The 12,376-nt window shown below is 44.2% G+C and overlaps 2 protein-coding genes across 2 annotated transcripts in view; both read left to right on the top strand.

The window, feature by feature from the left end:
- The first annotated feature begins 419 nt into the window (after positions 1–419).
- On the top strand, positions 420–6,140 carry CD59 (CD59 molecule (CD59 blood group)). Its single transcript, XM_052693144.1, has 4 exons — positions 420–546; positions 2,618–2,694; positions 3,352–3,453; positions 4,441–6,140. The coding sequence occupies exons 2-4, from the start codon at positions 2,631–2,633 to the stop codon at positions 4,632–4,634; spliced, it is 360 nt and encodes a 119-aa protein (XP_052549104.1). The 5' UTR covers positions 420–546; positions 2,618–2,630; the 3' UTR covers positions 4,635–6,140.
- Positions 6,141–8,684: 2,544 nt separating this feature from the next.
- The window catches only part of LOC128085530 (golgin subfamily B member 1-like), a 44,180-nt gene continuing 40,488 nt past the window's right edge, over positions 8,685–12,376 (top strand). Inside the window, exons 1-2 of the mRNA XM_052693110.1 lie at positions 8,685–8,798; positions 11,793–11,850. Coding sequence (XP_052549070.1) covers positions 11,806–11,850 — 45 coding nt within the window. The 5' untranslated portion in view covers positions 8,685–8,798; positions 11,793–11,805. The remainder of the gene's footprint in view (positions 8,799–11,792; positions 11,851–12,376) is intronic.

Raw genomic sequence — 12,376 nt, 5'->3', positions numbered from 1 at the left:
GCAGGTGCCAGCCAGCAGCAAAACCCACAGGGTTTGCTGTTTGACTTGTGCCGCTGAAGGGTTTATTCTGGTCGATGTTGACAGAAATGTTCATCATCTGTGTAAGGAATCTGCAACGGCGGAAAATCGGACCGCAAGGGAAATGCCATTTATGTGACAGTATGGACTTAAGGAAGGGAAAACAGGCCCATTCTCAGCTGTGACTCAAGTTCCATGTTGCCAGTTCCTCACCACAAAATTTTACAAGTGAAATAATAGATCACTGTGTTTGTTTGTTTGAAATATCAAGTCTTAGCGTCTTGGATTCTGGTAGTTTGTAAGTTATGTGCACAAGCCTCCTCTCCCCCTTTGCTCGTAGGTACGGCTCGCACGAAGGTCGGATCTTTAGAACACCACAGCACCAGCTGTGCGGGAGCCGTGCCGCAGCCGGGCCGGGCCGTGCCCGCGGCTCCGCCCTCGGGGCGGGCAGCGACAGAACCGCTCAGCGCTGCATCGCCGACCGCCTGCAGACGGTGCGGGACTGAACGGAGGTGCCGTGCGGAGCCGGTAAGGGGCGCGGCGGGCGCCGGCAGCCCGGAGATGTTCAGTGAGCCTCTCGGCTCACCGCAGCGCTGCGGCGGGGAGCGGCGGCCCGAGGGCTGCCTCTACAGGCGGAACGGCGGTGCGCTGCGGGAATGGAGCGAGCGGCCGGGCTGGGGATGAGGAGGGGAGGAGGCCGTCCTGCGGGAGGACGGGGTTTGTGGAATGGGTCACGGCACCGGGTCCGCGGCGGTACCGCAGTGCGCTGTGTGTATCTGTATGTATGTAGATACACCGTGCCCCAGGGCAGAGCCGCAACGCCTCGGGGACGCAGCGTCGTGCCGGCCGCGGGGTAATGGGACGAGGTGCGATGGGATGTGGAACGGGCTGCTCCGAGAGGCTGCGGACGAGTCAGGGTCCCCGTCGCCGCTCACTGCCATCCCGCCTCTCCGGGGCTGCGGCACGGCAACGACCGAGCTTCGTTCGCGGGCGAGCGGTCCCGGGGGGCTGCAGAGATTCCTTCGGCGCGGTCCTCAGCCGCGGCGTTTGGACAGCTGTGTCATCGGGGCCGGTGGGATGCCCCAACTGGACAATTTGGGAATCCAATTTCTAATTAAATCACAAAAGACAGGTACATTGCAGCTTTACTGCCGTCACAGCCATTATGTTGGTTTCGCGGACCTTTATTATTCCGGCCGTGACTCGCTTCTGCCAAGCGGCAAAGCTGCGCCGTGCCGAGCTGAGCCGCGCCGCGGGCACTGCGGGGCTGAGGGTCTCTCCAAGATGGCGGCGTCCCGGGGCGCTGCAGGCTGTGCCAAGAGCCCCGGGTGCGGGAAACATCTTGGGAAACATCACATCCTGCAGCCGAGAGGTTTTTTTTTGTTTTGTTTTGTTTTGTTTTAGCTTAAGCAAGAAAGAGGAAAAGACCGTTTACTTACTTGGCTTGTGACTGAGAAGGACTTCGGTATTATTTTACTACAAAGCCACTTTTTGAAGTTCAGTTGGGAAGAAAAGATTCCACCAGCTTGTCGCTACGGCCTCATAACTGCGTACAGAAGTAGCTCCAAGCAGAAGTGTGGTCAAAAGCAGTGATGTCAGTGCCCCGCTGCAGTCTTTTGGCAAAACTTGTTATCTAAATTCCTGCAGCACTTTGGGACAGTCGACTCCCACCTAGGCTTTGAAGCTAAATACAATACCAGGTCCTTCTGCTTCGAGTGTGTCTATCTGTCTCCAGATCTGCTTGGCGCTGGGTCTGAAGGAGAGCGTTGGGTGTGAGGTCCTGGGAAGCTTTGCACCAAGTTGTTTACCGTGGAAAACATCAACTTTTTACATGTGTAAATAGTGACAGGGCAAGGGAGAATGGTTTTAAACTAAGAGAAAGAAAATACAGATTAGGTATTGGGAGCAATTCTTTACTCAGAGTGCAGTGAGGCACTGGCTGCCCAGAGAAGCTGTGGATGCCCCATCCCTGGAGCTGCTCAAGGCTGGGTGAGATGGGGCCCTGACAGCCCGATCTGGTGGGGAGCAGCCCTGCCAATAGCAGGGGTGTGGAACTGGATGGACTTTAAGGTCCCTTCCAACCCAAGCTGCTGCTTGATTCAGAAGAGCCTATTCTCTGCAATGGTGGGTATGAACATTCAGCAGTAGGCTCATACTGCTCACACATTTCATCTTGTAGACTGGCACAGCTGAGACAATTGTGGGGAAAGGGGCAAGCAGCCCTGCAGGGCAGGCAGCTCTCAAACAGCCCTTAGAGAAGAAAGGAAGGAGCATAGGGCGGCTGTGGGGTTATTGGTGGATTGCTGTGAAAGAGAAGACATGCAGGACCACAGGCCCTTCTTGCAGAAGGTGACAGCTGGTGAGAGCTCTTGGGCAGGATGAGCAGCAGTGCTGCAGCCAGTGGGGCTCCGGGCCCAGCGCCCAGCATGAAACCTTCTCTGTGAAGGTGAAAGTCACTTTTGTCTCTTCCCTTCCAGTGCTTTTCTGATGGCCAGTGACTTTGGTCATGCAGAATCCCTTGCTTCCTCACCACATATTTTGCCAGTTCTGTACATATTTTAAATATAATAAATATTTTAAATCTATTTATGCCCCCCAGACAGGGAAGAAGCATGATCAAGATGAATTGCGTCCTGCTAACCGCCTGCATTGTTCTGCTTGCTTTCTCTAGTTCTGGTGAGTATAATGGAGGCTCTCTGCTGATGGAATGTTATGACAGTGTGTGAAGGAATCATGGAAACAATGTCTGAGAGGGAAAAATAACAAGAAAGGCCTGCATTATTTAATGTTGCTGCAGGGAATTAGGGTAACTTTATAGGCAGGGCTTAGTTTCTGTGGCTGATTGTCTTTGGTCAGAGCAGAGAGCTGTGTGCAGAACATGCTGGTGTTTAATATGGCAACTAAACATGCTGTTTTGCTGGTGGAATATTGAATTCCCAATGTATGATTTAGAAATAAGGAGCAGAGAACAAGGGAGATATGAGGTAGGATGAAAGGAACAAGGGAAAAAAGGATGGAATACAATTCTAATAAAAAAATCTCTTGTCTGTGATGTTGGAAAATCTGATTTTTAAATAAAAGGAGCAAAAAATAATTATGCAGGGGATGTAAGGATAAGTGCTTTTTAAAATGAAATATGTGAAGCACATGCTTCAAAATCTTACTTGCAAAATTGCCAATCTCGGCGTGTGCACTGACAAAAACTTGTGCATTTCAGCTTGTGTTTAGGTTAACAACCAGAAATATGCTTTGTGGCAATCAAATGCAGCCACTGTTTCTTCATTTTTCTTTTCAATTCTGCTTGTTCAGTAAGGCAAAACCCTGTCTTCTTAGGTTATGCCCTGAGGTGCTATCACTGCGAGAACAGCCCTTCCTTGTGCAAGACCAACAGCACTTGCTTATCAAATGAAGACACTTGCTTGCAGATGAGATTTGGTAGGTATACTGACTTACAGACCTAAGGTAAACATGGCTGTATCCATTTTCATTGCCTGTGCACTTCTGTACTGGACATAACTTGAATTTCTTAGCCTTCTGCAATAGAAGGTTGCAAATATAAGCTTGAAGGTCATACTAGTAGTAAATTGGTGTATTTTGACTTCTAAGTGACTGATACAGATTGAGATGATTTAGATATTTGATATACACGTGTATTAGCATTTATACAGATGTCTCGCTACATACTGAGTTTGTGACTGACACACTTCTTACCTGAGCTTGTTGCCTCTAAGGAGTCCAAGCAGATAAGCCCATGAAGGCATAGAGGGGAGAAAACTTTTCTGAATTGGACATTCATTGTGATCACTGTAAAGTTTATATTTCTCATGTAAAGATGGGGTTAATATGGTACGGATAAATACCTCAGCTGAAGATCATTCTTAGCTCTGTAATGAAGTATTTACTGATCTGCAGTTCTGGAGTTTACATTCTGTTTGAAAGGCAGAGATGAAGATGTGGCCATTTTCCCAGACTTCCTTTGGGTTGTGGGTTACTCAGCACAGCCTTTTAATTGCTTTTTTTTTTTTTTTTTAATAAAGAGATTCTGAAGCTAATCACTTTCTAGTTGGAGCTCCCCTACTGGGAGCTTGGCATCTTGCATGAGGATGTCCACAGTTTCACAGAGCAGGCTCTCTGGCAGGAGTAAGAGCACAGGCTGTGTGAGGTGAACCTGCTGGCTGAGTGCTGAACTACCTCAGCTCCAGCAGCTCTTGTCTTAGTGCATGTCTCTTGGAAATGAAAGAATGAGCAAAGTGAAACAATCTCCTGGTTCTACTGCCCCTAAAAGACTGTTGTGCTGATTTTAGGACTGACATCTTCCCAGGATGGTTGTTGCTAAAGCTTCAGTCTAAGCAGTGATTCTCAATCTGTATCAAAACTGGCATTGCTTTCAACGTTCTCTTAATCTTTTTAATTATTTTCCAGGTAAATTGAGAACGTCCTCCTGCTGGAAGTTGTCTCAGTGCAATGTGAATGATATTGCTGTATTCTATCAGTTGGATAACTTTGATTACTTTTGCTGCCAACAAGACTTGTGCAATGAGGGTGCAATTACTGGGGTTAACAAGGCAGCTTTCAGTATTGCTTCTGTAATAGCCATGTTATGGATGCTTCTGTAGCAATCCTGGTCTGTATGCTGTCTTTCCAAGCTGAAATTATACAAAATCATTATTAACTCTTTTCTCAGATGTACTTCTTGCAGTTTCAGTTGAAGTTTGAAATAGTTTGAAATACTACAGTTTGAAGTTTGAATACTTTGAAATACTACAGTTTCAGCTGAAATAAGGCCTTTTAATTTTCAATTCTGTTTTTTAAGGTTCCATCTGGTAAACTGCTGTCTCCATTTGTGGGAAGGAGACCAATATTGTTAACATTTTCAGGAAGTTTTGGCATGGCATCTGCTCAGTGGAAATACCTAATTCTGAAGTAGTATTACATTGTGGAGGACCTGGGCAAACCTTTGAGGTTGATATGGAAATGAAGAAATAATGTATGTTTTGTGATGGAAAACTGTAATTTCTTACTGTAGCATGAATTCTAATTAATTTTGAGATTTTGGTTCTTTTGGATGCTACCTTTACATACACAAAGCAGTGAGTTTACCCTCAACACAACAGTGTTGAATCATATGCATAAACTTGCTGCAGTATCCATGAAGTTTTTGTTTTTAGGTGATGCAGACTCTTTGTTCCAATATCCAGTATCAATGTAACATTTTTTTTTCACTTATACAAACCAATAACGTAACGGTCAATACCATTATTTTGGAGGAAGGCATCTAACTTTCTTAAAACAAAACCAAAATAATGCTTTTAGTGAGGAAATCTCCTCCTTTCTTTTATATTTCTGTGGGCCTGCAGATTACATATGCCAGCTTCTTTTTTGAGCTTTCATTTTACAGTTTAGTTTTGCTTATATTTTTTCTCCAAGTCTAGGATTTAAGCTAAGCATGTGCTTTGCACTAAATATTTCTTAGTATACCAAAAATTGTTTATAAAATGCTAAGGAATTAAAATGGCACATCTAGTTTACTTTCCCGTGTAATCAGCTTTTGTTTTTGTTGAGACACATGAACAGGTAAACTTAATCCTTTAGGCTTCCATAAGAGCATTAAACAAAAGTTTGCAGACTTTTATATTTTGACCTTTGTGCAACTGTGTAAATGGCAGTCAAAATACACATGCATCTAAATAGCATGAAGAATAATGCTCTGTTTGTGTGTGTACGACTTCTAGAGCTCGAACGCTGCACATTGTTTTGATTCTGTGGTGGAGGCAGACCTTTGGTGCTTCCCCTGGTCTTAGGGAGCCTCTCAGTTAAGTATGATGCCACATTTTCCTTTGACAAGTTTGGAACTTTTAGCATGTTCTCGCAAGAGTCTACAGCCAATGGTATATTCTTTTCTGAGGGCTCTGGCTTGTGCTTTCCGGGGTGTCAGTGATACTGGCTCACTCAGTCAAAACAAAGGCAAGGGACTGCATTGTGTTACTCCAAACCATCATGTATTCTGCAAAGCACCTTTTGGCTAAGCTTACCTTAGCTATCAAAACATCCTGGGATCTCTCTGGTCACTCAAAATATGAAAGCTACGCTGTCTTTGATTAATAAAAATGTAAAAAAGGAAATGTGAAAAGTGTGGTTATTTAAGAGCACGCTACTTACAGCCCAATGTAGTTCTCATTTCCAAGCAAGATGCATCTGTACTTTCCATCTGGAGACTCTCCTTAAACGTGAGCAAGGCTTCTCTTATTTCTGACCAGGAGGTGGCTGCTACATATAATCAGTGAGTTTTGGCAGAGTGATTATAGCTTTTGGGAGTTGTTATGCTGGGAAACAAAGAGGGTTAGAGTCTTTCTCTAAGTGAAGTAGTACTGGTATGACACAGGCCACATATTCTATTGCTTCCCTTCTAAGAGATGTCAATCTCTTAGGAATGTCATGTTGAAAATACTAATTTCCCATCATTTGGGAAAGAAGACTTGTCAGTGCCAAAGCATATAATATAACATACTTTGGTAGAGGTACAACATTCCTATGGGAAAAATAATAAAAGGTGATAGAGCTGAGACATTTTAGAAAGAACATGGAGAATTTGTAGGAAAAGGGAAGTTTAAAAAAGGGGAAAAGGCAATCAAAAAAAGGATTAATATTTAAAAGACTTAACAAGAAGAGTTAATTCTGTAATCACAGGTAATAAATTTCTGTGGTAGTAAAGGAAGGTGGTAAAACCTTCCTTATTATGAGGATGGGTAGCAAATATTTTGTGTGATTAACTGTGTCCTGTGAGATAGAGGTTAGTGCCTGTGGCTGTCTACATTACCATGGAGTCTGGGGTAACATGTCACTGTCTTCTGGGTTTTGTTGTCATTGTTTTCCTTAGTTTTTTAAATTATCTAAATTGTATGCTCCATTCTAAATTAGTTGCACAATTAAAACCCAGTATTTATCTGTTTACCTTTGAGCATGCTTTATTTGTCAATACTGAGAAAGCAGAAAGCTGAGCAAGAAATTTCTTCCCACTTCTGATTGGATTGAGAGAAGTGAGGAGGCTAACAAACCAGGAGTAATTCCTCCTAAATGTGGAGGAATTGCTAAGGCAGTAAAGAAGTCCCAACAGAGAAATCTCCACCCGTCTCTGAGGGACGTGTAGCTTTCTGATGAGTAAAATGAGCATTAGGGCTGAAGGGAGTTCATAACAGGGAAGTTAGGCTGGAAGGCACACAAAAACACTAAAACCAATTATTTGTGAGATGCACATTGTTCTCCCAGCATGCTGTACTTTCAGACTTAATGATGCAATTTTAATATCACACTAACAGGACCTTGATGCAGCACACAGCATTTTGGAGTGGGAGAACCAAGCAGTGGATTTGGCTGTGGGGGTTCCAGAAGCAAGCAGGGTGTCATTTCCACTCCCATCTTTCTAAGACTAGTTGATACATTGGGTTAAAGGGTAAGGAAGACCCGTGAATGATACAGTCCTCATGAGTTTATACGCTGTGTTGATTATTACAGCAGGTCGATTCACACTGCAAAGAAAAGTTGAAGTTTAAGGAAGTTTTGGCCTCTTTCACTGAATTGGAACCATTAAAAAATATTTGGAGCAAAGATGTAGATGAGTTTTCTGAAGCAGTTTCTGAAACTAATTTTCAAGAGTCCCTTAAGAAAAGGTAATACAAACAAGGAGCAATGAAGCAACAGGCACCAAAACACAGTGTTCCACTGGCAGCACTTGGATGCATATTCCTATGTATGAGAGTGGAAAACTCTAATTCTGGGCCTGAAGAGGCCACAGGGCTGGCTGGACTCAGAGGCATGTAAGCCTTCTATAGCTCCATCGTTCTCCATGTACATTCTCTTCCTGCTGCTCTGTTTTGCCTCAGAACCACAGAGGTTTCTTTATTTATGAGGCCAGTCATTTGCTGTTAGAATCTTTGAATTATAAATACAATGCAGAAAAATCTGTTCAGAAACAAATGAGGAAAACTACCTGAACGCAGATGGACTGTTACCTGTATCTTTTGAGCTCTTACATCTGAAGCCTCTTTCCTGCACATGAAAATCTCTAGAACTGATCAAATGCTGGTCTTGTTGAAGTGGTCAGGAGTTTAGTTTTCAGTAAGATGCCTTCCAGCCTCTGTTTTTCAAATGCTGGCTAGCCTGAGTGTGTTGTGAGGGTGTAACACAGTGCTGTTGTTCCCATGCACACGCTTCCCAAAGAAGCCTTTATTCCTGAGAGCATTCGTGCATGCGGTGCCGGGAAGCCCATGGCCATGACGTGGCTGGGAATTTCAGTGGGAAGTGCCTGTGGGAGATCCTGGCCTCGCATCACACGGCCCGGCAGCAGCTGGGGGAAAGGACCAGGCGGTCTTTGTAATAAATGGCGTCCTTAGTCACAGGACGCCAGCTGCGAACTGGAAAGAAGGGCACGCTGGGAATAGCAGCGACATTGTGACATTGGTCGTATTGGCAAAGCTGTTCCACTTCATCTCCGAGAACACTGACGGTGCGGCTGTCGTTACACTATATCCGCAGCGCACCGATACTCGCGGAGGTGCTCGTCTCTTCCCGATAAATCTTTCTCTCGTCGGTCATCGGCCGCCAAGCTCCCTCAGGGCCGAGGTTCCTCCGCGCCGCCAGGGGGCGCTACAACACCGACGTGCAGCGGGGGGCGTGGCTCGCTGCCGTGCCCGGCGCTGCGGGGCCGCGCCGAGGCGCAGGCGGAGGAGGCGGTAGCGCTGCGTGGAGCCCGGCGCGGCTCGCCCGCCCACCGGCACCCGCAGGTGAGTGGGGCCGCGCGGAGCCATTTCGCGAGCTGGGGCTATCGGGTGAGGGGAGGAAGACCCGGCCGGGCCTCCTCGTTGGGGCTGTGTTCTGCCTCGGCCCTGAGCCTGAACGGGCCTTGGACGGATTGCGGTGACGGTGCTGGCGGCACTGCAGGAAGTGTGTGCGGCCGGGAGGGATGGCCGGCTTTCCAGGGGAGCGTGATCTGTGTTCTCGAGGAGCTGTTTGTAACAAGCACGTGTGATAACTGCGGATTTGCTGTTAAATCAGTATCGGGTAAAAGCAAAACTGTGCAGGTGCAGTGAGAAAATAAATACATGGACGCGCTTTTCTTTCGGTCTCTGTGTTTAAAGCACAAGTGTTCAAAGAATTGTATTAGAAGTAATAAAGCACTGTTAATAATCTTTCTACTGTAGACGCGTGAAAGAAGAGAAAGGGAGCACCACTGCCTTCCCTGGTAGTTCTGCCTCTGTTTGTTGCTATGTGCTTCTGTAGAGAAGGAGAAGAGTTCCCCTAATGCCTTCATATTGAAAGCTCAGTGAGTGTGCATGAAGCCATCCTTATATCAGAATGGCTTTGAACAGCTGTGGGGAAAGTGAGTGTGGGGGTTCTGTGACCTCTCACTGTACGTGCTGCTGCTGAAAGGTGCCCTGCCCATAGCTGTGTGCTCTTCATTGCCCCTTGTGCCCGGCTCTGACATAGCTGGCTCAGGGAAGTGAGCAGGCTGGAACTCCCCCAGGTGAATGCACGGTTAGATTTTTTTAGCTGCACTTGACTGCAGCTGGAGCAGGACTAATAGAATGGACGACTGTGGAGCCAAAGCTGCTGGAGGAGCTTTTTTGTTTGATAAAATCCCATTGTGATAAGAGCTGAAACCTCAGTTGTCCTTGGAGCGTAAGGAGAAACTTCCTTCACTGCAGTTGAGGAAACCTTAGTTCCGTCTCTTGGAGTTTGCAGAAAGTTTGAGTATGCTGCCTGTTGTTCCTTGGTGAAGGAAACACTGAGGGAGGTGAGCGTATAGTGCGTGACAAAGGATGATGATCAGCATGGTATGAAATGCAAGATGAAGAGCAGGATGAGGTACTGGCAGTGATGGAGCAGCGTGGAACATTTAAAGTGAGAGTGAGCAGGTAGATCTTGCAGCAGAAAGACAAACACAGAGAAGGTAGCCACAGATCATTTGGACTCTCAGCTTCTTTTGTGCATGATGACTGATAGTGCTGTGTCCAGTAAATAGGCTAGCACTGGAAGGACAATTGGGATAGAAGACTTGACTTCAAGTTCTGTTTAAATAATATTGCATGGAGAAAGGATTGTGCTGAGCATTCCAGCTGCAGCCTTGGTGCTTTAATTTGTTGTCAGCATAAGAAAAGCAAAAATCACTATTGGTTGGCTTCATGGTGGGTGAGAAATTTTTGTTTGTGTTCCCAAGTTAGTTTGGAAAACTTCTCAATATTTAGTAACCTTGCTATAAATAAAGATGATTGGGAAAGTGGCAGTTAAGGTATTCAAGTAGGAATGCTGGCACATGAAGTGGCTGAAGGCAATTGCTTCAGTCAAAGCTGGGAATGAGCTGAAATATTCATAAGTCAAATGTAAATACACCACCATATTAATCCAGTGAGTCCCTTTTAGCTTCTCTGTACCTCAGTAACCCTTTTATGTATCTGGAAATGAGCTTTTTAATGAGAGCAGATTTGATGTTAGGGCTCTGGAGGAGTCATAGATACGGTTTTTACTTTTAAGTTACATAATTTCTGTTCCCTAGCCCATAGTTACTTTGTTGGTTTTAATGTTAGGAAAGAATCTTAGCATAATCCATTTTGACCTTGTAGATAACGTAGGCCATAGATTGCAGTCTGTGATTGCTGGTTTTAGCTTTTAGAAGATAAACATCTTTAAAAGCAGTCTCTACTATCATTCTGCATACTTTTTAAGGTAAGCTATGTGCTAATGTTTATAATAAACTGGTTTCCAAATTCAGTAGTGCTGACTGATCTGTGCGTGCATATTTCAAAAGTATGCTGTACAGATGGGTGTTGCCAGTGGAGAGTGGAGATTATAGAACAGGTAGGGCTTGGCTTCTCACTTTGTGCTGCTGTTTGGAGTATTATCCAGACAGAGCAACATCTGTCTGTTCTTAATATACATCTCCACAGCACAGTCTGGTGTTTACAGCATGGGATATTTTGAAGGCTGCCCGTTTTTTTTCTCAGCCAGGCCTATCACTGTTATGCAGGATTGTTCTTAACCCCTGAGCTGCCTTCTGTCCTTTTGTCCTTCAGGATTTTGCCACCTTATAGCCCCGAGTTGCCTTAATTTATGTCTACAGCTTTCCACAGCCAGAGACTACAATTACATGTGTCTAATACTTTGTTACTATTTAGAAATCAGTGGTGCTTGCTGCAGAGCAAAGGAGCAAGGAATAAGTGCTGCTCCTGCAGCGTCAGCTGCTGGTATTTAATAGACTGATCAGTGACTTCAAGGGTTGCAGCACTGACTTTATTTTTCAAATGAAGATGGTCGCATGGCACGGAATGCAGGGTGGTGTTCTTTGAAGATTTTATGTGTGTGGTTTTATAGAACCACACGTTGATATGAACCCTGTCATACTGCAGTGGCAGGCAGTGTTTAAGGTCTGGTTAAATATTAGCAGTGCTTCTATCTTTTATTTACATGTGGAAATAGCAACTATGCTGAATACTACTTTACAGTATTTACATTTTAAAGGCTTCTTTGGATATATATATTTTTAATAGTGTTGGCTTTTTACAAGCTAGGAGTCAAAAGGCATAGTATGCATATTTTATACAAAATGTAATTATATCTTAGCAACTAGTAATGTGATGGAAATCAGAGGTGCTGTCACCATTGAACAAACAAGTTAGATTCAAATATTTTACTTTGAAATGTGCAGAGAGGACGAGTTGATTAGAGTTATCTGAGAGTCACTGATGTTCACTGTTTTGTTATTTCATTTATGTTTTTCATAGCCATCTTGAAACCATGTGGAAATGGGGTAGTGGAGATGATTCACCTTCCAAAGCAGTAGTAAGTAATGAGCTACTTTTCAGTAATAATTTCTCTAATGGATGTTATGCTAATAATATGTATTTGCTCTTCCATAAAGAAGTTGCTTAATTGCTTTTACCATCATTCGCTTTTATGACTCTATAAGTCAAATTGGGTTCTTGCTTCCATTCTATGTGATATTTAATCATAATACCACTGCTCTGCTCCTCTTCATTATGCTTAAATTGTTTTAAGAGCAAATTCAGAGAAATTTTATGGGCTTTATCCCAAGTGTGTTATTTGTGCGTAGTGTTGAGTAAAATATTCTGTTACCTCTAGGTCCAGTAACAGTACTACTGGATGTCATGATGAAAATCCAGTAGTTAAGAAAGTTCAGCCCTTGTACATTAAGTTGCTCAACATTTGGTGTAGCTATTAATTATTTTCATGATTTGTTTAGCTGTTCAAAGTCAGTGTTGTTGACCCCCGTAAAGAAAAAAAAAATATGTTATTTTAAATGAACTATTGCTATAGTTACATTAAAGCTTATTTTGGAAAAAGTCTT

The sequence above is a fragment of the Tympanuchus pallidicinctus genome, unplaced genomic scaffold (assembly GCF_026119805.1).
Source record: "Tympanuchus pallidicinctus isolate F22 unplaced genomic scaffold, pur_lepc_1.0 scaffold3, whole genome shotgun sequence".
In the NCBI taxonomy this organism is placed as follows: Eukaryota; Metazoa; Chordata; class Aves; order Galliformes; family Phasianidae; genus Tympanuchus; species Tympanuchus pallidicinctus.
This window is presented reverse-complemented; position numbering and strand designations above follow the sequence as displayed.

Excerpts from the sequence above, each read along its gene's own strand:
- CD59 (XM_052693144.1), top strand. The coding sequence starts at position 2,631 with ATGATCAAGATGAATTGCGTCCTGCTAACCGCCTGCATTGTTCTGCTT. Across the intron at positions 2,695-3,351 it reads GCTTGCTTTCTCTAGTTCTG|GTTATGCCCTGAGGTGCTAT; the intron begins GTGAGTATAATG and ends CTGTCTTCTTAG. Across the intron at positions 3,454-4,440 it reads TTGCTTGCAGATGAGATTTG|GTAAATTGAGAACGTCCTCC; the intron begins GTAGGTATACTG and ends ATTATTTTCCAG.